General features: G+C 49.6%; 2 protein-coding genes across 3 annotated transcripts; both read left to right on the forward strand.

Annotated features, from left to right (window-relative positions):
• The first annotated feature begins 9,282 nt into the window (after window positions 1–9,282).
• On the forward strand, window positions 9,283–15,062 carry Fam83c (family with sequence similarity 83 member C). The gene is made up of 4 exons (XM_028775222.1): window positions 9,283–9,895; window positions 12,705–12,872; window positions 13,224–13,348; window positions 13,637–15,062. The coding sequence occupies exons 1-4, from the start codon at window positions 9,287–9,289 to the stop codon at window positions 15,060–15,062; spliced, it is 2,328 nt and encodes a 775-aa protein (XP_028631055.1). The 5' UTR covers window positions 9,283–9,286.
• A 2,686-nt stretch (window positions 15,063–17,748) lies between these two features.
• Eif6 (eukaryotic translation initiation factor 6) lies at window positions 17,749–23,909 on the forward strand. Of its 2 annotated transcripts, XM_028775327.1 has the most exons (7): window positions 17,846–18,055; window positions 18,212–18,342; window positions 18,453–18,538; window positions 19,616–19,791; window positions 20,275–20,451; window positions 20,630–20,811; window positions 23,634–23,909. In XM_028775327.1, exons 2-7 carry the CDS (start codon window positions 18,236–18,238, stop codon window positions 23,641–23,643), a joined length of 738 nt encoding a protein of 245 aa, XP_028631160.1. In that variant the 5' UTR covers window positions 17,846–18,055; window positions 18,212–18,235; the 3' UTR covers window positions 23,644–23,909. The 2 variants fall into 2 exon arrangements, with proteins under 2 accessions (XP_028631159.1, XP_028631160.1); XM_028775326.1 differs by having other exon boundaries at window positions 17,749–18,342.
• The last annotated feature ends 955 nt before the right edge of the window (window positions 23,910–24,864 follow it).

Below are 24,864 nucleotides of genomic sequence, written 5' to 3' on the forward strand. Positions count from 1 at the left end.
TTTCTTTCTTTCTTTCTTTCTTTCTTTCTTTCTTTCTTTCTTTCTTTTTTAATTAGAAAAGTGTTAGACAAACAAGTAGAAGGGATTATTTCCTGTCCCTGGGAAGACTGCTCTTGGGGAATTTTTTTTTTCCCCTTTTGATAAACTTCCAGAGGTGGCCAAAATAAGTTAAGAAACACCATTATTTAAAAAGCCAGGCATGGCTGAGGCACAACTGTCCTGAGCTACAGCGTGAAACCCTATGTCAATAAAAGAAAGGGCCAGCAAGGCAGTTCAGTGGATAAAGGCTGGCTGCTGAACCCAGTGACCCCACTTAGATTTCTGGGACCCCACGTGGTTAGGAGAGAACTGAGTCCTGCAAATCGTCTTCTGTCCTCTACCTTCCACAGCACAGGTAACAACACAAACAACACACACACACACACACACACACACACAGAGTTAAAGCACTTGAGCCTCGTGAGCTTGTATGTGCTATACACAACTGGAAAATACAAGGAAATTTGAAATCAGAAAATCCAGGGGTGGGCGCAGTTAGGACAGAATGAATGGACAACCAGGAAGTGAGGGGCTGCTCAGGCAAAGGCATGGGACTCTGGTGAACCCACAGCCTTGGCTGCTGAGAGGAGGAAAGGTTACAGAGGAGGCTTCCTGCTCTGGGAGAGACTAGATCTGCAGCAGTGAGCGCCCCCTTGTCCCACTTTCTCAGTAAGGATTTCAACTTGACAGTAGCAGGATGCATGAGCCTAGGCCAAGAAAGGGGTCTACCCATCTTGGCTCTGGTCCTGAGAATAACAGAGACATTTCAGAGAATACTCACCAGGACCTCCTATTGCAACTGCTCAGTGTACTGAAGAAGATAGAAAAGCTTTTAGGAAGCCAGCTGCTGCTATCTGGCAACAGATGACCTGGGCAAGCCTCCTCTTGGTTGGGTTATATCCAGGTGATAATTATAGCACCCCAAGTTAGGTGTGGCAGGGACAACCACCCCACTGTGCAATGGTGGGATCCACTGAGCATGTCATCTGGGCCCTACCTAATTGTTCTTTATACACTTCAGGGTATCTGGGAATCTAGGTAGGAGGCAGACTCAGGCAGAAGAGATGCTCTGAGGAAGGGAAGGCTAGACCTTAAGATGAGTGGATGCACACCTTTAATTTCAGAACTTGGGAGGTAGAGGCAGACAGATCTCCGTGAGTTTGAGGCCAGCCTGATCTACACAGGTAAGTTCCAGGACAGGACAGCCAGAGCCTCATAGAGAGACCCTGTCTCAAAAAAAGATGAGGATGCTGAGTCTGTCTTGGGTATAGAGATGACCTGTAATCATGAAAGTGAATGGATACCCAGGGGTAGGGTGGCAGAGCGGGGTGAGAGGAGACTGGCAGAGAGGTGGCGGCTCTTAGAAGAGGTGTAGGAACAGCAAGAACAGGCATAGAAGGCAGGATCTGGAGAGGAGGCTGAGGGGGTGAAGAGAGCTTCTAGAAGGGCAGGGAGCAGAGAGTAAGCTGGGGAGGTTTAAGGGTTCTGGAATATTCTAAGAACACGATTGATCACTGAGAGGATGCAGACAAGGTATCGGCAGCACCTGAGGACAGCATTTGAGTCTTTGGAGATGTAAGCTGAGAAGAAATCACACTTAGTTGAATAGTAAGGATTTTCCTTGAATGTTAAGGACTCTTGTCATTAATCCCTATCAAAATCTGGCTTCTTCTCAAACAAGACCTGGACCTGGCAAGGTGAAAAGAACCCTTCCTTACCCCACCCCCACCCCAAAAAGGTTCATTTTGTGTGTATTTGAGTTTGAGTGAGTTCTGGGCAGATTCTGGGTCCTAGACTGACCAACAGTGGCCCAGTGAGGTCTCCAAGGATGGTTGTGAATAAGGAGAATCATGGCTAGGTGTCTTTTGCCTGTGTGTATGTGTGTGTACTGTATGTGCACCTATTGCCTGAAGCCATACAGTGTTACATCTCCTAGAACTAGCATTACAGAGGGTGGCGATTACACTATGATGACACTGCCATGGGTCTCAGTCCCCTGGAAGAGCAGCCAGTGCTTGCAATCACTAAGCCGTCTCTTAGCCCATCCATATCCCTCTTTTCAGCAGAGTTTTACTGAATAGCCCAGGATGGCTTAGGATTCACTACTTAGACCAGGATGGACTCAAACTCACAGAGATCTACCTGCTTCTGCCTCCCAAGTGCTAGTATTAAGGGTGTGCATCACCACACCCAGCTTGAACCTTTTCCTTTTTTAAAAAAGATTATTTATTCATGTGTTTGATGTATATAAGCACTCTGCCTTTGTTCACTTCTGAAGCAGGAATCAAATCCCATTATAGATGGTTGTGAGCCATCATGTGGTTGCTGAGAATTGAACTCAGGACCTTTGGAAAAGCAGCCAGTGCTTTTAACCACTGAGCCATCTCACCAGCCCCTTTGAACCCTTTCTTTTTTTTTGGTTTTTCGAGACAGGGTTTCTCTGTGTAGCCCTGGCTGGCCTCTGCCTCCCAAGTGCTGGGATTAAAGGCGTGCGCCACCACTGCCCGGCCTTTGAACCCTTTCTTAAGATGGAGGATTGCAAAGATGAATGGGAGAGGAATTCCTGAAGAGAGAAGCCTGGACGAGAGAGGAGAAGAACACTGGCCAGCAGTTAGTGACGCTCAGGGAATCTAGAAGTGTCCACCATTCAGAAGTCGTTTGGGAAAGGAGCTAATGGGTTTACTGGGAAGAAATGAGATGGCTGTAAATGGTTTCAGCTCTTCCCTTGGGTGTAGCTCTCCTGTCGCTGCCCTGCTGTTACTGGTCACTACCAGCCTCTCCCCTCCCCCCACTATGCCACCATCCCTTGCCTACCCTGTCCACAGCATTCTGTCTTAGAAAGGGGTATATTAGAGCTCAGACCCCTGATTCTCCGTAGTCACAGCTTTTTGGGGACCTTTCTGAGCCATAGCTGGTGAGAAACTAGGACCCAGAATCTGCCCATATCAACAGCCCCTTTCCAGAATGCGGAGAAGAGGATAAGAAGAAAACTTCCAGAGAGCCTGGTTTCTCTAAAGCCTTAGAATGGGTCGTGGACACTAAGTCCTTCGGTTTATACATTGGTTTAATCCGTGGTTTATAATTATTTATGAGTCTATCTTCCTCACTCATCTGTGAGCCTTTCCAGGGCAGACACAAGCTATTACTCATCTTTGGGAACCCCCTGCCTCAGTACTAGATGAAAGTAGATACTGAATCCATGTTAGAGAGACTGGACTGAGAGAAAGGGAAGGGATGGATAAGGAGAGGCGACTGAATCTGTGACAGGGTGCTGAAAGGTTCAGTAGATAATGTTTCTTCCTCCTCGCAAGTTCAGAATGGAGCAAGAAATAAGACACCAGACAGATGAACATAAAAACGGTGGCATTACTAGTGTCTCTGATGAACATCAAACAGAGTTGCTAATATCAGAGTTCCTCTCTGCAGGGTTCCTTTGTGAGTTTATAAAGAGTAGATATATACAGAAAATGCTAAATTTCCCTAAGGTGGGGCAGAAGGAGGAGGAGAAGGAGGAGGAGGTGGAGGTGGTGGTGGTGGTGGTGGTGGTGGTGGTGGTGGTGGTGGTGAAGGAGGAGCAGGAGGAAGAGGAGGAGGAGGAGGAAGAGGAGGAGGAGGAGGAGGAGGAGGAGGAGGAGGAGGAGGAGGAGGAGAGATGAATGAGAGAATGAGCCTAACAAGACCTGAGTCCTGCCCCTTCCCAAGCCATCATCAGACAGGTCATTTCTCTTTCCTGGGAAGGAAAGGAAGAGGCCATGAGGATGCTGAAGAGGGACAGCCCTCTCAGCCGTCTCCCACAGAGTGGAGTGGGAACATGAGTGGGATTGTAGGGGACCAGTGGGTGGGATCGGATGGATGGATGGGGCCAGAGGCCAGTGAGGTTAAGTGGGTGATTGAGATGATCCCTTACAGTGTCACTGTCACTCTTCAGGAAAACAAAATGTCCTTCCCACAAGCTGGGACACACACATGCAGAGGAAGGGATGACCTTGCCTCCTCTGTTAGGCCAGATCCTAAAGGCACTAGTGAGACCTGTTGGCCACACTCCACTGACATTGCTGGCAGCCATCTTGGCCTTCAGGGCCAGTCTCGGATCTACAAGAGACTGATTAGACAGACATCCTCAGTCCCTTCCTCATCTCTATTTGGACCAACATCCAACTCCTGTCCTCCCAGGGCCTGAGGTGCTCTGGAATCCAGCAAATCCAGAGAGGCTATGGCTACTCTGTCAGACAGTTGCCATGGGTTTACTCCTCATAACCTTCCACTGGCCTCATTTGACTAAGTCTCTGTGACTCAGAATGTGACCTCACCTATTAAGAGGTAGAGACATTGTTCCAACCAGCAGCTCTGACTCAGTTCAATGGCACAACCATGGTCCCTGGTTAGGCTAGCCCCTAGTCTCAGCCCCTGGGAGTTTCAGGATGGGACAATTGGAAAGTTAGTGACCTTCTAAAGACCCATGTGGCACTCTGAATGAATCACACTTAACTGGGCTGTTTCGGGCCACTCTTAAACACCAGGTGGCTTCCTGAGCGTCCTTGGATTTGGCTCTGGAGTCTTCCTAACTTCTGTGAGGCCCACAGGATTCTGCCTGGTGTGGCTCTGGAGACTTCCCTACAGTCCCGTGCTAGGCTTCTCAAACCCCACCTTCCTTCTAGAGCATCCTGACCTTCGTCCTCCAGCCTGGAATGGCCTGCTTGCCATTCTGCATCAGCTGAGTGTATATTTATTAGTTTTTGAGATAGGCCTCAAACTCACAGATATTTGCCTGCCTCTGCCACTGCCTCCCAGGTACTGGGACTAAAGGTGTGTGCCACCACACCCAGCATATATGTGTATATACATGCTTTTTGAGATGAGACGTCTCTGTGTAGTCCAGCTGGCCTTAATTTCAGTCTCCCTAACCCAGCCTCCTGGGTGCTGGGATTACTAAAGTGTACACTACACTATACCTGGCAGAGCCCTCCTCATCCTCACCATGCAGCTCCACCCAGCCTCCAGGACCCTTCCCCATTGTCTCCCTTGCCTCTCCAGCTCTGAACCACCCATCCTCCAGAATCCTGTCTTCCCTGACCCAGAAGGACCACAGTGATGGCATGTGACAGTGCTAACAGCCTGAGACTGGGATACTACAGCCAGCCTCTGTCCCATCCCTACATGACAGGCACCTGCCCAGGCGCCACTTGGCTTGCGATAGACGACAGACAAGACTAAATGGCCCCCAGGAAGGCCAAGCATTGCCAGGAAGGCGCCGGACACTCCCTCTGGACAAGAAAATATTTTCCTTCCTCTTAATAATAGTCATTATGGGGCCTGTGCCACACACAGTGCAGCCATAGGCTGAACTTTGGTCTGTCAAGTGGCTCCCATAACCCTAGGCCAGTACCTCAAGGCCCAGCCCCAAGGTCAATATCCACCTGTTTACCCTCCCATTGCCCTTTAACCCTTTGGTCCAAAGGGAAGAGTACGTGTCTTACAACCTGGGGGACCTAGGTTTGATCCACATCCTATTATTACTGAGATGTCAGGGATCCTTGGGACCATTTTCCTTTCACCTTCTCACCCTGCCCCTTTGCACTAAGCTACACACACACACACACACACACACACAGAGAGAGAGAGAGAGAGAGAGAGAGAGAGAGAGAGAGAGAGAGAGAGAGAGAGAGTCCAAATAACAAAATTCCACATAGTCCATAATTGGTGTCAAGGGCTACCCCACTTGCCCAGATACTCAGTAACCAAACAGGTTTTCACATAGACATGCAAAGTAGGTGTACATGCCAACATCCAGCATTCAGGCAGATACATCAGTACGCACACAACCCACGGCCATTACAGTGCGCACACAGAGTCGTGCTCAGGTACTGTTCTGCATAGGTATGCGTATATACTCATTTACCTGCGTTCAATTTTTTTTTTTTTTTTTTTTTTACTCTCACAAAAATAGAATCTAGCCAGGCATGGTGACGCATGCCTGCAGTCCCAGCACTTGGGGAACAAAGGAAAGAGAATCAGGAATGGAAGGTCATCTTCAGATACTTAGTAAGTTTGAGGCCAGCCTGGGCTACCTGTCTCTCTCTTTTGTTGTTGTTGTTGTTGTTGTTGTTGGGGGTTTTTTGTTGTTGTTGTTGGTTTTTGTTTGTTTGTTTTTTCGAGACAGGGTTTCTCTGTGTAGCCCTGGCTGTCCTGGAACTCACTCTGTAGACCAGGCTGTCCTCAGACTCAGAAATCCGCCTGCCTCTGCCTCCCAAGTGCTGGGATTAAAGGTGTGCGCCACCACTGCCCGGCTACCTGTCTCAAAAAAATCAAAATATAACTAACAACATTGAGAAAAGTTTCTAGTCTCATGTTGTTTAAATGGAGCAATTATAAAAAAGCAAACATATAGACAACCAAATTATCTGTTAGTGAATGAATGGATGTTCACATGTGATACACACACAATGAAATAGTGCAGTGTGCGTGCTACCACAGGGATGAAATGAAGGCACTGTGCTAAATGAATGGAGCTGTTCACGTAAAGACAAATGCACGCGCCATGGCTCCCCTAAACGAGGTCCCTGAGGCAGTTTATAGGGACCAAAAATAGAGCAGACTCTATGGAGAGGGAGAAATGGAAGTGCTGTTTAGTGGACGGAGTCTTGGGTTTGTGAGATGGTGACATTTGAGACGGATGTAGTGGTGGGTGTACTTAATCCCGCTGAAGTCCACTGATGGCATTGGCAAATTCCATGTGCATTTTTACCATAATTAAACACAGTAGACAGGCTGGGTGGTGGTGGTGCACACCTTCGATCCCAGCACTCAGGAGGCAGAGACAGGGGAATCTCTTTGAGTTCGAAGGCCTGCATGGTCTACAGAGCAAGTTCCAGGACAGTCAGGGATACCCAAAGAAAACCTAAAACCAACCAAACAAAAAAGTAGTAAACATGGGGCCAGTGAGATGGCTCAGCAGGCAAAGGTATCTACCACCAAACCTGGTAACCTGAGTTCAAGCCCCAGGATCTGTTTAGTAGAAGGCAAGATCTGGCTCCTGAAAGTTGTCCTCCGCTGGCCTTCATGCATGGTCGGCATGCACACACACAATAGACAAACAAACAAATACATTTAAAAGGTGATAAACAAGATACAGCACTAAAAACATGTTTCTGAGATAAACACAGTGGACAGCTCAGGAGCCTGCCTGCCTCTGGGAGCCCTGATGCTCTCCTCAAACAAATCTAGAGATAAGGAGGTCCTAATGAGGGCTCTGCTACTCTTGCTGCCTCCACAGCTCATCACCCTCCCACGGTCTGACTTTGTTTACCTAGCATCTTACCACTTTAATAGCCTACCAACCCCCCCAGGGAAGGGCCCCTTGGAGGACCCGCTTCTCTGGTTTCTGCCCCTATGCCTGGTATGAAATGGAATCATTTTGAGTCTTAGTCAATGGTGCCTGATTCTCTAGGGCCCCTCTCCTCTCTGTCCCATCTCCTACCTATCCTTTCCATCCACCCCTCTCCACCCTGCGATCTCTTTCAGAAGACCCTGTGTTTTAGACCTGACCAGACACCAAATAAACTAAATTCAATCATACTGGACAGTCTATAACATAAAGCTTTAGGGGTTCTTGATTTCTAAACACCCTCATTACATCTCACTCCTCTGTAGGAGGGTGATAACTAATCTATTCCCCCTACCCCTCATTCTGCCACTGTGTGCAATTGTCCACGAATGGCCCCTTCTTTGCTTCCCCATTCTCAGAGGACAGGCCCGTAAATCCTGAGGCAGACACCTGTTCTGTTTTCCTCCTGACCTTGCTGTATGTCTGTCTGCTATCTGCCCCAGAGGAGGAGAGCCTAGCTCCAACCAGACTGAGAGCATCCTCGGAACTCAATGTTCTGGAGATGCAGCTGTCTGCCTTAGCCCATCACTCAGTGCACGGGCACAGTCGTTACAGCACTGGCTGAAAAGTCAAGTTCGGAACCTGGCTGCTGATGTGGGTAGTGTGTTCATCTAACAAAGCCCTGGTTTAGAATCTCAACACTGCAGAAACTGGGAGTGGTGATGCATGCTATAATCCCAACACTGGGAGGTGGAGGCAAGAAGACCAGAACTCTATGGTCATCCTTGGCTACATTGTGTCATCAAGGTTAGCCTGGGCTACATGAGACTCTGTCCCTTTTTTAAATGTGGTTTGCCATCATACGTGTATGTATGTGTGCCGTGCTCATGTCTCGTACCCACAGAGCTTGTAAGAGGGCGTTAGAGCTCCTGGAACTGGGAGTTACAGATGGTTGTGAGCCACCACATGGAGACTGGGAAATGAACTCAGGTCCTCTGCAAGAGTAACAAGTGCTTTTAACCTTGGAGCCAACTCTCCAGCCCCAAGACTCTGTCTTGACAAAGAAGGGATGCTCCAATTTAAATGAAAGAAGTCTTTACAAAACCTAATACCATGTACAATGAATATATACCAATTAAAACTCTTATTAATATAATAGACAAAAAAGGGGCAAACTTCAGTCTTTCCTAGACTCTCAGAACTTCTGACACATTCAGCGAGGGTAGGGTACGGAAGCCAAGCATTTTAAGTCTCTGGCCATTCTTGGGGGTCAGAGTGAGGATTCCTAATCCAAGTCTTTGGAGGATGAACTGAGGATGCTGTGATCACCTTGGTTATGGTGGCAGAGAGAGCCATGCTGGTTATGGGCAGGGGTCCTGGTAGGAGATACACAGGGTTGATGTTCCTGATAGTTCTTATGCCGTTCTGCCCTCACTGGGGGTCTTACATGTCTATGGACTAAGGCATATGCTCTACCTACATGGTATGTGTGAGGCTTATGGCCAGTCTCTATGCTAATGTTGGGTTCATTTACATGTGTTTGATCCAAATGCGTGTGTAGACCTGTACATGCCGGTCAGTTGTTGGTGTTAGCAGATCTGCTTGTGTGCCTTGAGACATTCATCTACCATGTCCCCAATACCGTGTGTGTGTGTGTGTGTGTGTGTGTGTGTGTGTGTACTATCCTCTGCAGGTTGCTGAAGGTCAGGGTTGCATGCCTGTGGCTGTATTCCCCTGGAGTACAGGGAAGGCTGGAGAAGAGCCAGCAGCATACATGAAGGGCCTGGCACTGCCACTTCCTTGAGCAGGCGTGTCCCAACAACAGACGGGTGGGACTGACCCGACAGGTTCCCAAGGCCAGGGGCAATGGGGAGGAGCATGGTTCAGACTTAGGGTGGCAACAGTTTGGGGGCCCTGCCGCACATGCAGGGCTGCCAAGCTGGAGGCAGTATCTACTTCCTTATAGCAGCCAGCCCAGACGCAAGCCATGGAGCCTCGGGTGGGTTGGGCTCTAGGTGGATGCACACATTTAGCCATATAGTGCCTGCCGGGACCCAGGGCATGGCAGGACCCCTGCGGAGCCGGGTGGAGGAGCTGAAGCGGCCCTGGTGGAGGGAGAGCTCACCCCTGGTGCTCCAGCACAGCGAGGCTGCAAGACTGGCGGCAGACGCCCTCCTGGAACGGGGTGAGGCTGCCTACCTTCAGGTCATCTCTGAGGAGCGGGAGCTGCCCTTCCTGAGTGCCCTGGACGTGGACTACATGATCAGCCATGTGCGTGGGGTTTCCGAGCTCAGCGAGGCTCAGGGGTCAGAGACCTTAGGCCAAGACCGCCTCAGCATGCTCTCTGAAGTTACCTCAGGCACCTACTTCCCCATGGCTTCTGACTTAGATCCCCCAGACCTAGACCTGGGCTGGCCTGAAGTGCCACAGGCCACAGGTTTCAGCCCCACTCAGGCTGTAGTTCATTTTCAAAGGGACAAAGGCAAGAGCATCAAGGACCTGCTGCGATTCCTCTTCAGTCAGGCCCAAACGGTAAGGGCCTCTCCTCTTCATTCATTTCATAGATGTGGGCTCACTGGGCAAGGACGGGGATGGGGGTGGGGGTAGGGGAAACCAGTTTGAGACACACAGAAGCATAATCAGAGAACTAGAGTCTCTGCCCTCTGTTAGATTCCCAGTGTGTAGAGGATGGGCAGGTGCTGTATTTTCCTTGGTACCCTTTGGCATTCCTGAACATTAGCTCAGCACAGAGCGTGGCTCAGGGCGCTGGAACTTCCGGCTCAGGCCAGAAGTGCATGTGGAATTACTAGCAAGGGTCCTTACCTTACCTTTCTTGGGAGGGAATTTATTGCTTTCATTAGAGCATCAGGGAAAAAAAAAATTAAGATTTATTTTTATGTTCATGAGTGTTTTCCCTGCCTTGCATGTGTGCACACCATGTACAGGCCTGATGTCAGTGGAGGCCAGAGGAGAGCATCTAATCTCCTGGAACTAGAATTACAGACTGTTGTGAGTTACAGAGTTGACAGTCTAGGTGATCCTGCACTTGGAACCTTTGTGACCTTAGAGATCTTAGAAGTCAATAAAACATGTTTCCAGGCTGGACAGAGCTGCTTCGTCTCTCAGGCCTGTCATTCTAGGCTGTGTGACTTTCATGATCAGCTCTGCCTCTCTCTGCACCTCAGCTCCTCACCTGTAAATGGGATTCATGTGTGAAGGGAATCGAACCTAGGTCCTCTGTAAGAGAAGCCAGTGCTGTTCTTAACCACTGAACTGTCTCTCTGGCCCTCAGAAAGCTTTATGACTCCTCTCTCCCCACCCCAGACTAAGAACTCAACCATGGTGAACATCTGAGCTACAACCTTGACTTACAAAGGAAAGAGCTGAAGCCAGAGATGGCTAGAGGGAACTTGCCTAGAGAGGCTGTCTGGGTCTGGGAGGGAGAAAAGTGTCTGGCTCTGACCAGGGCACAGCTCGCCTTAGCTCCAGCTGCATATCAAGCTCCGTACTGCATCAGCAGTGGGGTCTGAAGCAGGGCGGTAAGCACTGGTGCATGGGTTTTGGCATGGACTCTGTTTTTATTTTGTCATGCAGGCGGACTGTAGAGTGGAAGCAGCTGGGTCTGGGGACATTAGGAAGGGGTTGTCCCATTGGGAAGCCTCCAGCCTCATGACAGTGCAGGTTCGCTGGTGGAGCCCTGGCTCCTACCCAGATGAGGGACTAGATATGAACCCCCGGCAGGATTCGAGATAGGAGCAGACTCCTGCTGCAGAGATGGAAAGCCAGGATCCCACCAGCACTGTCAAGGCCTTGCTAGCAAGCTTGCCTGTGCCCTAGGCACAGGAGGACTGAGTATGATTGGCACTGTGGGGTAATTAGCGAGTTTGTTGCTGTTGTCATCCTTGTCCTACTTTGATCTTTCATGCCAGCTCCTCCCACACTGGCCAGACCTGTGCTTCATACTGGAGCATCCCCAGTGCCCTTCCTGCTCACCACCAATTAGACCTTTCTGCCCCTGGGCTAAGAGTCGGGCTCCTGGGCTGGGCCACCACCCATCCCCAAACTGGCCTTGGAAGTGTTTTCTTCCCTATACCCAGTGTTGTCCATTTGTTAAGGAGGCAGCAGGAAAGGGGAAAGGCATGGTTAACTGAGCTTCTGCTGTGTGTCCAGTGGCCTCACATTTATCCCTTGTAACTATGGGATGCACCCATGTAGCAGACCAGGAAGCTGAGGCTCCCTCGCAAGTGCAAGACTACTTCTAGGAAGTGGAGGGTTGTGCATTCGAACCCACTTCCTTTTGGTTCCAAGCTCCAGGGGTGGTCTCTGTCCCTCCTGCTCCCAAAGTCCTTCATAGGACAGAAGAATCACAGTAGACACACACAATGGGAAGAAGGGACATCTGGGGGCATGAGAAAAATCCTGTAGATTGGAGGCATAAGCCTCAGCCCTCAACTGAGTGGGAAGCTTGGCTCCACTTAGTGCAGGCAAAGGGAGGCTGAGGAGAAAAGCTGTCACACCAGACCTCTGCAGCTTCAAAACCAAGGTTTGGCAAAAGACATGGAAATCTCTGGGACTGGATTGCAGCTTTCTTCCTTGTACGAGAGCCTTGGAGAGGCTCCCCTAGTCCAGAGCAAAGCTGGTGCCAATGAGGAATATGGAGAACCAGCCTGGAAACTGGGATCTGCTTCTGACTCCCGCCTTCTCCGATTCTCCAAAGAGCAGAGCTTCAGACTCACATAGTTGATCTATAGGCATCTTTGAGAATCTGTTATCAGACACTGTCCATAGACATCCCTCAAGGGCTGGAGAGATGGCTAACAGGTAAAGAACACTGTCTGTTCTTCCATCGGTCCCGAGTTCAGTTTCCAGCAACCACAGAGTGGCTCATAACTATCTGTAATGAGATCCGGTGTCCTCTTCTGGCCTATAGGCACACATGCAGGCAAAACACTGTAGACATAATAAATTTTAAAAAAAAAAGAAAGAAAAGAAAAATTTCTCAGACTTTCAAGCAACCAGGTTAAGACAGTCAATTCTTCCTGCAGCCAAGCTAAGAATGCTAGACTAAGGCCGGCACAGTGGCCCATGCCTGAAATCCCAATAATCAGGGGTCTGAGACAGGAGTGAGCTCAGGGACAGCTTGGATTGCTGGGTTATAGAATGAGACTATGGATACAGATTTATCTATAGATTTAGGTATAGGTATAGATATATAGATATATAGATATATAGATATATAGATATATAGATATATATTAGAATCTGATTCTAGTGTTGCATTGGATCCTGGCTTTCAACCCCATACTTTTCCTGGGGCTGAATTTCCCCTTCCTCTTTTCAGGTGGTGGCTGTGGTGATGGATGTTTTCACTGACATGGAGCTTCTGTGTGACCTGATGGAGGCCTCCAGCCGACGTGGAGTCCCTGTCTACCTCCTTCTGGCTCAAGAGCACCTGAAGTACTTTCTGGAGATGTGTTATAAGATGGATCTCAATGGGGGCCACCTGGTGGTCAGTATGAGCTACAAACATGGAAAGAGGGGGGATTTGGGAGGGCAAGAGGGACTGGACACCTTTTGGGTCACAGACATGGCCTGACTGCCATTTTCTTATTCCTTTTTTTCTTTCAATTTATTTTTATTATTTTAAATTATGGGTACATGTATGTGGTGCTCGCGAAGGCCAGAGGTGTCAGAATGCCCTGGTGTTACAGGGAACTAGGAGCCGCCTCACAGAAAGAGTTGGGACTTAGAACTCAAGTCCTCTAAAAGAGTGCTCTTAACGACTGAGCCACCTCTCCAGCCCTGAGCTCCATTGTCCCAAGGCCACCCTCCCACCAAACTCCCTGTACTCTTGGCCCAGAATATGCGTGTGCGGAGCACCTGTGGAGACACGTACTGCAGCAAGGCAGGTCGCCGATTCACCGGCCAGGCCCTGGAGAAGTTTGTCATCATTGACTGTGAACAGGTGGTGGCAGGCAGTTACAGGTGAGAAGGGGCCTGGGGGCTGGGCCATGATCTAGAAAGGGCAGCTCTTCTATCCATCCCTTCAAATGGAGCACCTGCTGTGTGCTAAGGCACCATGCAGGGCAAGAGGTAGGTGACAGCCCACTCTACTTACTGCCTGGGCATAGAAAGTAACTACTGCACATGGGAAATAGAAGGGCTTTGGAGACCTTCATCCTTGACTCGACGCTAGTTATGACTCTGGTAGAGCCTTGGACTCCGTGCTTTGACTCCTTCTTAACTCCGCCCCTCTCCTCCACCCCACCCCAGCTTCACTTGGCTTTGCAGCCAGGCCCACACCAGCATGGTGCTGCAACTGAGAGGCCACATTGTGGAAGACTTTGATCGGGAGTTCCGATGTCTGTATGCAGAGTCACAGCCTGTGGAGGGCTTCTGCGGCAATGAGGATTCACTGATTTCCCAGGTACCTCGCCCTCCCCCTGTGACTCTGGCCTTTGGACCTGGAATTCCAAGTGCTACAGGCTCCTCACCCTCCAGTAACAGCCTCAGCAGCATCAAGCACTCACCTCTTCTGGCCCGTTCTTCCTATCTTGCTCTACCCGGAGGTGGTGGCCGCAGTGACATGGGTATGGGGTCCTCATCCCCAGGTCCTGCCCACCATGAAGCTGGTGGCCAGCCATCCCTGTACCGTCAACTTTCAGATCCTAACCATATTTCCCCTTCGGGACCCTATAGGGCCAACCTAAGCAAGCTGGGGGCATCCCCATGGTCTCAGTCCTCGCCAGCCCTCAACCACAGCAGTACCAGTCCTTTGACCTTGGCAGTGGGGTCACCTCTGCTCCCAAGTTCCCGCCCTCTCCTCCACTTTACTAGGGGAGTCCCAGCACTGTCCCGGCTTCCAGAGAATGGACTCCCAGTGAGTCAAGACCCTAGCCTCCCACGAGGCCGTTGGGTACCTGGCACAGCTCTGGAGACAGTGGAAGAGAAGAAAGTACCCCTGAGTCAAAGCCATGACCACCTGGATCGCCTCACCCCCTTCCCTAAAGCAGGAGAAGCAGGAGGCCCCAACTCTAGAGTTACCCCCATTTCAGGTTCCCTTCAGCATGGGGAGCAGGCGCTAGATGATAGGAGATTGTCCCTGAGTCACAGCTACAGCCAGCTGGATCTCTTGTCCCAGGGTCAGGGTGCTCCTGAGTCAGGTTCCCTCAGACCTGGTGAGCTGAGTCTAGAGGACAGGAAGCTGTCCCTAAACCATGGCCAACTGGACCTCCTGCCACAAACCCGCAAGCCCCAGGCCTCTAACATACCCCCTGATGCCCATTCTCCACCCAGGCCTGGCAAGCCTAGTCTAGATGACCGGCAGCAGACCCTGGGTCACAGTCAATTGGACCTCATTACCAAGTTTGGCCCATTCAGGAGTGAGGGACCTGGACCCAATTGTCCCCCAGAACCAAGCCCAGTTCGCATGGCTGGAGGAGGCTCTGCAGATGAGAAGCGACTAACCCTGGGCCACAGCAAACTGGATCTCATCACCAAGTATCATCCACTGCAGGGTGCCAGGCAGAAACCTGAGCCGGGCATCCCAGGAGCTCCCATAAGTGGCCATCAAAATGGTAGTAGCAATGACCTGTTTGCACCTGAGAAACGGCTGACCTTGGGCCACAGCAAGCTGGACCTCATCACTAAATACAACAAGTCCAAGTTCAAACAGCTCCGAAGTCGCTTTGAGTCCTAGCCCTGCTCCGTGCAGGGACAGATCCTCCTCCACCCAGAGTCGGCATGCTCAGGTTCAAGACTGGAGTGTGAGAGTATGAAGCTGGGGCGTTCCACAAAGAAGGGAGGCGTCTGCCAGCCCAGGCCAGATACTCTCTGGTCTCAAGACTCTTACACACACACACGGACATGCACACACACCACATACACACACCACATACACACACCACATATATACACACACACCCCCCCCACATACACACACCACATACATACCACATACACCACACACACACCACATACACACCCCACATACACACACACACACCACATACACACCCCACATATACCACACACATACCACATACACACACCACATACACACCCCACATACACACACCACATACACCACATATACACCACATACACCACACACACACCACATACACACACCACATCACACACACACTTACACACCACACACACACACACACACACACACACACACCACATGCACCCCCACACACACACAAATCAGAGTTACTGAGTGTTTTCTGTATGCCATTGGGGTTGGACACTTTGCACCAGTTATTGCCACTCTCATCTTCTCCAGATAGACCTCTTGTTGGTATACAGATGTACTAAGTATTCTTCTTCCCACTTGTCAAAAGCTTTTGAAACCAGAACATTTCTTTTATGACTGATAGAAAATCCTCAAGATGAACAGACTGCTGCGGCAGCTGCCCTCTTGGGCGTTGCTCCCACAGAATCCGAGTCTGAATCTGCGATAGACAAATTTAGGTCCCTCACTGCCCAGTCCCAGTAGTGTTTGGTCTCTTAGCCTTGGCGCTCCAGTTATACTTTCTCTTGTACTTGGTAGGACAGCTGCATTTGCCACAGGTCAAATTCTGAAGTTGGCAGGCCTTAGAGACACAGGGGCAGCGCCAAGGTGTGTGTCTTATTTTGACGCCTTCCAAAGGATGACGTTCATTTTGTCATCTTGCTTCTACCACAGAGGCCAAAGAGAACAGAAGATATTCTTCCCATTTTATAGGAATGGGAGCTGAAGTCCAGAGCTTGGTTAACTTGGAGGAAGATCCAATTAAGTGACAGAGTAGGGAACTCTGCCAGTCCATTGTCCTCTGGCTCTAAATCTGTATTTTGTTTGCACAGACACAACACCTAGTATCTGCAGCTTCTGTTTGCACAGACACAACACCTAGTATCTGCAGCTTCTGTGTTTCTATGCACATAAAACATGGACACTACAGAGATGCTCCAGATACCCATATAGCCCACAAGGAACAGTGAGTGGTGCACCCATAGATGCACAGAGTGAGTATGCAGAGCACTGTGATTAACTCAAGTAGAACTTCCATCACAGGTGCATAATCAATCTTGACTGTCTAAACGAATGGCCACAGAAAATTTAAGCTTCTAGTACACACTGTGGAATCCCCTCGAGATTCAGAAACCATAAATACACCTATGACTCTCATCCTAACTCTGCTTGCACCAAGCTCTGCTCACAACCTTGCCCTGAACATGCCACAGAGCCGAAGGTTACCTGGATGCAGATCCTGAGGGCTACAGCTTAAATACACAAGTCACTGAGAACAAGACAGAGCTGTATCAACTGAAAAGGGTACTAGGGACAGAGGATCATGGAGATTACCGGTAGAGCAATCAGGAAAGTTTATCAGAGAGAGGCTGCCTTTCAGGCTGGTCTTGAAGGATGGGGAAGAGCCATGTGGAGGAGAGTTAAGAGTTCTTGGTAGAGTAAGCGAGGTGGTGGTGGTGGTGGCGGGGCGGCGGCTCAGTGATCGGAAGATCTGGGGTGAAGCGGGGAAGATAAGCAGAGCATGTAGTTGAACATTTAAGACACAAACACACAGGCCACGTTGCTGAATGTCTCTTGAAGCTCAGGCTACAGCTGGTCATGGGCCTTTCTCCTGAACTTAGCACCTGCCTGAGTCTGTGCATGGTACAAACCAATAAAGGCAATTATGGTTAGACCCCATAGCAATCTGATGTGTTCTAAGTTATGGGACTGCATGACGGGGCTGGGAAAAGAGAACCATTCAGACCCTTTTCAGATCAATAAGGTTCCTTGGAGAAGAATGAATGGCATAGGGAAGGTCTGTGGTAAGGGATTCTCGGCTCCTTCCAACTTCTCTGTGGCATTCTGAGACACCCTGGGGGCTTTTGTATATTCTACACTAAGTGAGCCAAGTTTATTCTGTTTATTAAAACGGGCCACACCACCATCCCCAGGGTAGACAGTGGCTGCTGAAGGGGTGATAAACTGTGTGAGAACACATCAAGGAAGCAAGTCAGCTATCAGATCTTTGCCCACCCTAGAACCTCTTCTCCTCCAATCTCTCAGTAACACCCATCTTCACACATTTCCCCGTCTCCACTATCTTCTTCAGTCTGTTTCCTATGGTTCTCGCCAGGCCTCCTCCAACCACTTTATCCTGGTCTCGCTTTTCCCTATAGGACACTCTCTTGGATGATCTCTACCCCAAATTTCAATCCTCAGCCCTTGACTCTCGCCACTGTTCCAGATTCGCATTTCCGGCCGCGTGGCCCGGCTGGGATCATCCCCTTTCTCAAACCTATCCTTTTCTGTCCTCACTCGGTAAATAAATCCGTCATCAACCCATCTTCAGCCAGACAACACCGGTTCCTCCTTTCTTCAACCTTCTCATTTGCCCAGCCTCAGATTTGATTGATTATTCCTTCTAAACAGACCCAATAAGAGGCGAAACCAGCAACCTAAAGCAAGAAAACGTGTAAGAGGCGAGGTTTGGCGGAGTCAAACCAAACCTTAAGTAACCATCGAGTCCTCCAAAAGGGTGGGGCTAGAGTGGCCACCAGCTCGGCTTGGCTCCGGCGCGCTCCCGGAAGCGGGCCTGGGAGGAGGCGGAAACGGAAAGCTAGTTACGGGAGAAGTTGTTGCAGCGTGTAGAGATTAGAGTCGTTTGGTGAGCTTTTGGGACTCTAGGCGCAAAGGTCAGTTCCGGGCCGCAGGGCGGGAGGATTTGGAGCAAGAGAACCAGGAGGGGTCCCGCCGGCGCGACCGGGGATCTGAGGGTCCGAGAGGGCGGGGTTGGAGGCGAGGCTGGTTGACCCGGCTCCTGAGTGGATCTGTCGGCCCGGAACCCGCAGTCGTGCTACCCCCAGGCTTCTTTCATGGCGGTCAGAGCGTCTTTCGAGAACAACTGTGAGATCGGTTGTTTTGCCAAACTCACTAACACCTACTGCCTGGTGGCCATCGGAGGATCAGAAAACTTCTACAGGTGAGACGAGAGCTATTGGTCCTGAGGCGGCGGGAAGGATAGGGAGGCCGAGAGCGAGAGCTCTGAAAGAGTGAACAACCCCAGTGACCAGCGAATCCATGTTTCTACAGTGTGTTCGAGGGCGAGCTCTCCGATACCATTCCTGTGGTGCACGCGTCCATCGCCGGCTGCCGAATCATCGGGCGCATGTGTGTGGGTAAGGTGGATGGAAGACGCCGAGGGACAAATCGAAGCACTATGAGTCATTAATTCCTGGATCTTACCCCTAGTGATCGGGGGATTCCCAGGTTTTCGGTGTCGGTGGACTCTGGAATCTGTCATGGGTGGGTGGGACTCCTAACTGCAGATCAGGAACACTGACCAAGCAAAGACTTGAGAAAAGTCGTAGCAAAATAGCATTAAGTTCTATCATTCTTGGTCTCGTTTTTCCTTCACAGTGATACCAGAAACAGGGGTTGTGGCTCAGAACTTTGTGACTCACTAAGTCCCACACCTAAGGGTGGAGGAGGATTTGAATCTCTCTCCTGCCCCTGAAAATGGACAGGTTGCTTCTTGTTTTTCAATTTCTCCCTCAGGAAATAACTAAGGTCCCAGATTATTCTGTTCAGCCACATTTAATTCTTACAGTCTCTAAGTACAACTCCAGTGACCGTCCTTGACAGTTTGACCTCAAAGCACTGTTGAGTGGCCTCCGTCTTTTCCTTTCATCCCCACCTCCTCCCTGGCCTTAGCCGCCCTGTCCCTGAAGCTAAGAATGATCTAGAACTTCTGATCCTCCTTCATCTGTCCCCCCAACCCCAGGTTTGGGGATCAGTAGGTGTGCACCATTATGCCTAAGCAGTCCTTCCTTTAACCTGGCACTGTGTCCCATTGCTACACTCTTTGTTTCTTTGTTGAGGCTTTTATGTATTTACTTTAAAACATTTTTTTTAAAGCACTAAGCATGGGTGGTGACTCTATATGGTTTATTTATGTTAATCTTTAATAATAATAAAATATCTTGGTCTTTTAACTGTGTCCTTAGGATATGAAATGAATTCTGACAGGACAAGAGAGATCTTAGCCTGGTCTTTTTTTTTTTTTTTTTCGAGACAGGGTTTCTCTGTGTAGCCCTGGCTGTCCTGGAACTCACTCTGTAAGGCTAGCCTTGAACTCTCGAACTCAGAAATCCGCCTGCCTCTGGCTCTCAAGTGCTGGGATTAAAGGCGTGCACCACCACCGCCCGGCCCCATGGTTTAGTTTTTATCCCACTGTGCAATTTTGTTCTCTTCAGGGAATAGGCATGGGCTCCTGGTACCTAACAACACCACCGACCAGGAGCTGCAGCATATCCGCAACAGCCTTCCGGATTCTGTGCAGATACGGCGGGTGGAGGAGCGGCTCTCAGCCCTTGGCAATGTCACCACCTGCAATGACTATGTGGCCTTAGTCCACCCAGACTTGGACAGGGTGAGGCAGCAGCATGGTCTGGAAGTTACAGGACCAGCCTTGCCAGTGGTTGGCCATTATCACCCGAAGGCTGGAATTAGGGGTTTCACTTGTGTTTTTTTCTTGGGCACTCCAGGTTTTTCCTTTCATAGGAATAATAAGGCTTTCTACCAAGCTGGGAAGGGCATTAATCCTTCAGATTTGGAGAGATTGGCCTACTCAATCCTGGGGTGTGATGGTTGACAGTTGTACTAGGGTGTGTGTTAGTGAAAAGGGTGACATGAAGCCAATACTCATGTTTTTCAGGGCTTGCCTGGGTTTTAGGGACTCCAGGCTGGGCCTAGACTCTTAGCCATACTATGTCTTGGCTCAGTGAGGCTTCCATGTGCAGATTTGTGGTTAAAAGGGACTCAGGGAACCAAGTCTGGGTGGTTGATGCTCAGAGATTCCTGGATGTTTGGCCTACATGTTCTGGATACTGGGCTCAATTCCTTTCATCATCAGGAGACAGAAGAAATCCTGGCTGATGTGCTCAAGGTGGAAGTCTTCAGACAGACAGTTGCTGACCAGGTGCTAGTAGGAAGCTACTGTGTCTTCAGTAATCAAGGAGGTCTGGTGCACCCTAAAACTTCAATTGAGGACCAGGATGAGTTGTCCTCCCTTCTTCAAGTCCCCCTTGTGGTAAGCATTCCTGCCATCTGAACCCTATCTATAGAGTCAGTCCTTTTTGTCACCCTTTGGGAGTCAATACCTTCCCTAGTTTGGGACTGGGGCCTTGAGACATGGAACAGACTTGGGAAGAGTCCTCACTGGAGGAGGTAAGAGAACTTGCTTTTGGTACCATGACCCTTCTTTTCAGGCAGGCACTGTGAACCGAGGGAGTGAGGTGATTGCTGCTGGGATGGTAGTGAATGACTGGTGTGCTTTCTGTGGTCTGGATACGACCAGCACAGAGCTGTCAGTGGTGGAGAGTGTCTTCAAGCTAAATGAAGCCAAGCCTAGTACTATTGCCACCAGCATGAGGGACTCCCTCATTGACAGGTAACGTTGCCCTTTTTTTATTTTTCAAGACAGGGTTCCTGTGTAGCCCTGACTGTCTTAGAACTCCCTCTGTAGATCAGGCTAGCCTCAAACTCAGAGATCCTCCTGCCTCTGCCTCCCAAGTGCTAGGATAAAAGGTGTGCACACCATACCTGGCTCACTTTTGCCTTCGAGGGGAACTGACGATGATGGATCTTTGAACAGGAGTCATGTTGTCTTTGTACTGGGAGGTTCAGAGTAAATACGCATACTGACTTAGAGACACGGACATTGGCATTTGCTCATGCTCAGTCTTCCTTGAAACCTGAGCTGTCTGGGCAGGCCTTTTCTGTGATCCATCTTGCTTGGTCACTGACCATGTTTTATAGTTTATATTTGCCAATGTGTCCACTGTCTCTAGCTAGTGGCCTAAGACCTGACATAGAAAAGAACTGTTGCCTAGGGAAGGTGGGAAGGCTCCTTAATCACTGAGGAGACCCCAGATTGCTGTGGTGCTCTTAAACAAGTTGTAGGTGAGTTTTGTGTTGAAATCATGGTCTAGACCTGCAGTTCTCAACCTGGGGCCTGAACAGCCCTTTCACGTGTCAGATATTTACAATACCATTCATAACAGTAGAAAACTTACAGTTTTGAAGTAATGACAAAAATAATTTTATGGTTGGGGGTCACCACAACCTGGGGAACTGTATTAAAGGGTCACAGCATTAGGAAGGTTGAGAACCAGTGATCTAGACTTTTGTGGATTAAGAAGCCAACCAAGCTGGGCATGGTTGCTCACTCTCATCCCTTGGGCAGTTGGACCAAGACTTTTTATTCTTACCTAGAATAGCAGCAGGAGAAGATGCTGAGTAGTTTGGCTTTCTTTCTCTCAACCTACCAGGGACCTTTCTTAAGGCATGCATGTCCAACTAACACATGTCTAACTAACCTTTATGAGGATAGAAACTCAGAAGTAGAGACGTGCCCAGTAACAGATGCTCTGCTTTCCATGGCACACTGTCCCTCGTCCTGTTGCACTTGTTTGCACTGATGCCATGGATCATGGCTATGTGGGGGATAATCAGGTGGTGTGGTATATTCTGCCTCTGAGGGTTCATAGTGGGCATGGGAAATGCAGTTGCTACATATGCCTTTTAGCTGTTAAAGAAGAAACAAATAGGTCCTTACTTAATTGTCCCCATATGGGCAGCTTGTGAAGCTGGTGAGATATTTCCTGGGATTATAGAAGTTTCTTGAGTGACATTTGGTCTGTTTCAGGGGACAAGAAGGTGTTTAAATACTCGAAAAGAGTGAGGGTCTCACACAGACAGAGAGATGTGAAAATACTGAGTATGTGAAGGATAAAAGTTTTCCCAGAGTCCTGAGGGCTTTAAATTCTCATACCCAGAAGTTTGGACCGTTAGCCTGAGATTTGGAGCTTTAGTGGATGTTGGGTTGCTTGTTTATATAGATTCTTAGTGTAATCAGAGGTTCCAACTATAGGTGGAAATAATAATCCAACTCTGGTTCTTTAAACGATATTAGTATCGTGTGACCCAGCCTGGCTCTGATGAAGCCAGAGGTGTGTGCCGCCACGCCTGGCTGTGTGCCTGTGCTTTCAAATAGGCTGCTCGCTCTGATGAGGACATTTTGGTACTTGCCCTGAATAACTGCTGTCAAAGCTGGTGAACAATTGAGAGTTTTTGCACTGTAGGCTAATGCTGTCCTGTAGGGCTACACCCCAGCCTGAGAAGTTGTTGAGCAGCGTTTTATGTGCCAGACAGTATTAACGTGATGATGAGAACATTCCCTATCCTTTTAGAACTTGGAATTTTGTAAGAGACGGTGTCTCATTTAATTAAAGAACAGAATCTTCCTAGTAACAACTGAGATTTCTATAACCTAACAATTTGATGCCTATCAAACTAGAGGAAACTGTTGTGAATTTTAGAAACTATTAAAGTTGGGCAGAGCTGCTAGTCACTGGTCATTGTGTCCTGGTAGGCTTTGTCTGTGCTGCTAGACAACAGAGAAGGGTATTGGAAAAGAAGGGAGGACTGTTTCCTTTAGGTTTGGACATGCTTTGAGGTGTCCTTAGACTTTACGGTGATGATATCAAATTGGTATGAGAGATGGTTTAGTGGGTAAAATGCTTGCTGCACAGGCAGTGAGGACTGATGAGGTCAGATTCCCACGCCACGGGAAAGCTGAGCTTGGTGGCACATGTCTATACACTAGTGTTAGGGGCTCACTGGCTGTCAGTCTAGCAGAGACGGTGGGCTCCAGGTTCAGTGAGAGACCCTGTCTCAGAAAATCAATTGAAGAAGCAGCTGAGAAAAGCAGCTGATGTCAGCCTCTATAATGTAGCATACACAGAAGCACTTGAGTTTCATTGTCAGGCAGTGATTACCACCTCCAAGACAAGTGATTCACTTAATCCCTCAACAGTTTTCCAGTCTAGTATTTGTGACTTTTTGTATCAGTCATGGAGAGTTCTGGAAAAGGAGGCCAAAGTTTTGGCCTCTGACCTCCGAGAGGCTTTGGTCTGAGCACATCCTGTTGTCACTGACTTTCCTTGCTCCCATCTCCGAGGCTCAAGTGTATGACCAGGAACTGAACAAACTGGAGAAGGGTAGCCCACATGAAAGAGGAAAGAATTGATTTTACTTCTCAAACATGGGGAGTTTTAGGCTAGATTTTATATAGGATGCAGTCAGTCTGGAACCTTGGGGACAGGTGGGGTTCCAAGTGTAGCTTTTCAGTGACTGAACTAGAACAGGTCTAGGGTGGGGCCACATGTACCTTGTAAAACAGCCACTGACAATATACTTCTCTCTCTGCAGCCTCACATGAGTCACCTTCCATGCTGTCGTGTGGGCTCCTGCCTCTGGACTTTGGCTCATTTTCCATGCCTGAGCTAACCTGTACCACATGCTAGTAGTGGGGCATGGCAGAGCTCACCAGAGCTGAATTGATTGCCCAACCCTTCACCTGTGCCATCTCTTGACTATTGTTCCTGAAAAGCCTGCTGTGTCATGCTGGCTTCAGTTCTGTGGCTCTTGGATGAAAGTTCTGCTATCTTGTGCCCCACCCATTAAAGGACTGCCTCCCACCCACCATCCTCAATGTGCTGTTTGTGGGAGCCTCAGTTTTCAACACCTCCTTCTACAGCTGTTCCTGGTTGTGGGGAAGTTGGGTGGGATTGGCATGGGGTGTTTCCCTCAACAAGATGGGAGACCTGCAGGTGTGGTGGGACACACCTGTAATCCCAAAGGCAGAGTGGATCTCTAGTTCAAAGTCAGCCTGGCTACATATCTAGGACAGCTAGAGATACATAATGAGATTCCCCCTCAAAAAAGAAAAGAGATGAACAAGAGGAAGTAGTACTGGCCTCTGGGGTTCCATTTCAAGCCAGCTCCTGCCTCTCAGCCTTCCCTAGCTTCAGAATGAGAAACCTAGCTCTTCTTCCTGCCTAGGCCTTTGTGAGGCCGTAGGTACTCAGCTGCAGTGCATTCTGGTCCTGCCTGATGTTGAGGAAGATGGGATAGCTTCCTTGGGAGGTCAGGCGGCCTCCTATGGCTCTAGCAGGGCCTTGCTGTAAGTGGGGCGGAGCCTCGGGCCCTGGGCGTGGTTGGCCGCTGGCCCAACTTCTCCCATGCTCACTGGCCCCGCCCCTGACGTGCGTAGGCTTTCTTCTGTCTTGGCTGCGTCACAACGCTGCTCCTCCCAGGCCAGGCGGCTTCTGCGGCGGGTCCGTTTTCACTTCACTTCCTGAGGTGAGGGCGGGGGTAAAGGGTGGTGGTGATGGTGGGAGGGAGTGTCACCTGCCGTGGCATGGTACCAAAAGGGTTTCTATTACAGACCATGGGCGCTCTCCTGAGTGGTGGCCAGGATGGCCCGGAGCCCGCGCCGCCCCAGCCTCCGGCGCCACCGGGTCCGCAGCGGCCTCAGCCCGAACCTGGCGCGTGGGGGCCCCTGGACGACGTGCGCTTTCTAATCGCCTGCACGTCCTGGTACTGACCTGGCCACTCATGGCCTTCGTGCCCTCCTGAGCCTGGCCTGGCTTTTATCTCC

This window comes from Grammomys surdaster, unplaced genomic scaffold, assembly GCF_004785775.1.
Source record: "Grammomys surdaster isolate TR1022 unplaced genomic scaffold, NIH_TR_1.0 254, whole genome shotgun sequence".
Lineage (NCBI taxonomy): Eukaryota > Metazoa > Chordata > Mammalia > Rodentia > Muridae > Grammomys > Grammomys surdaster.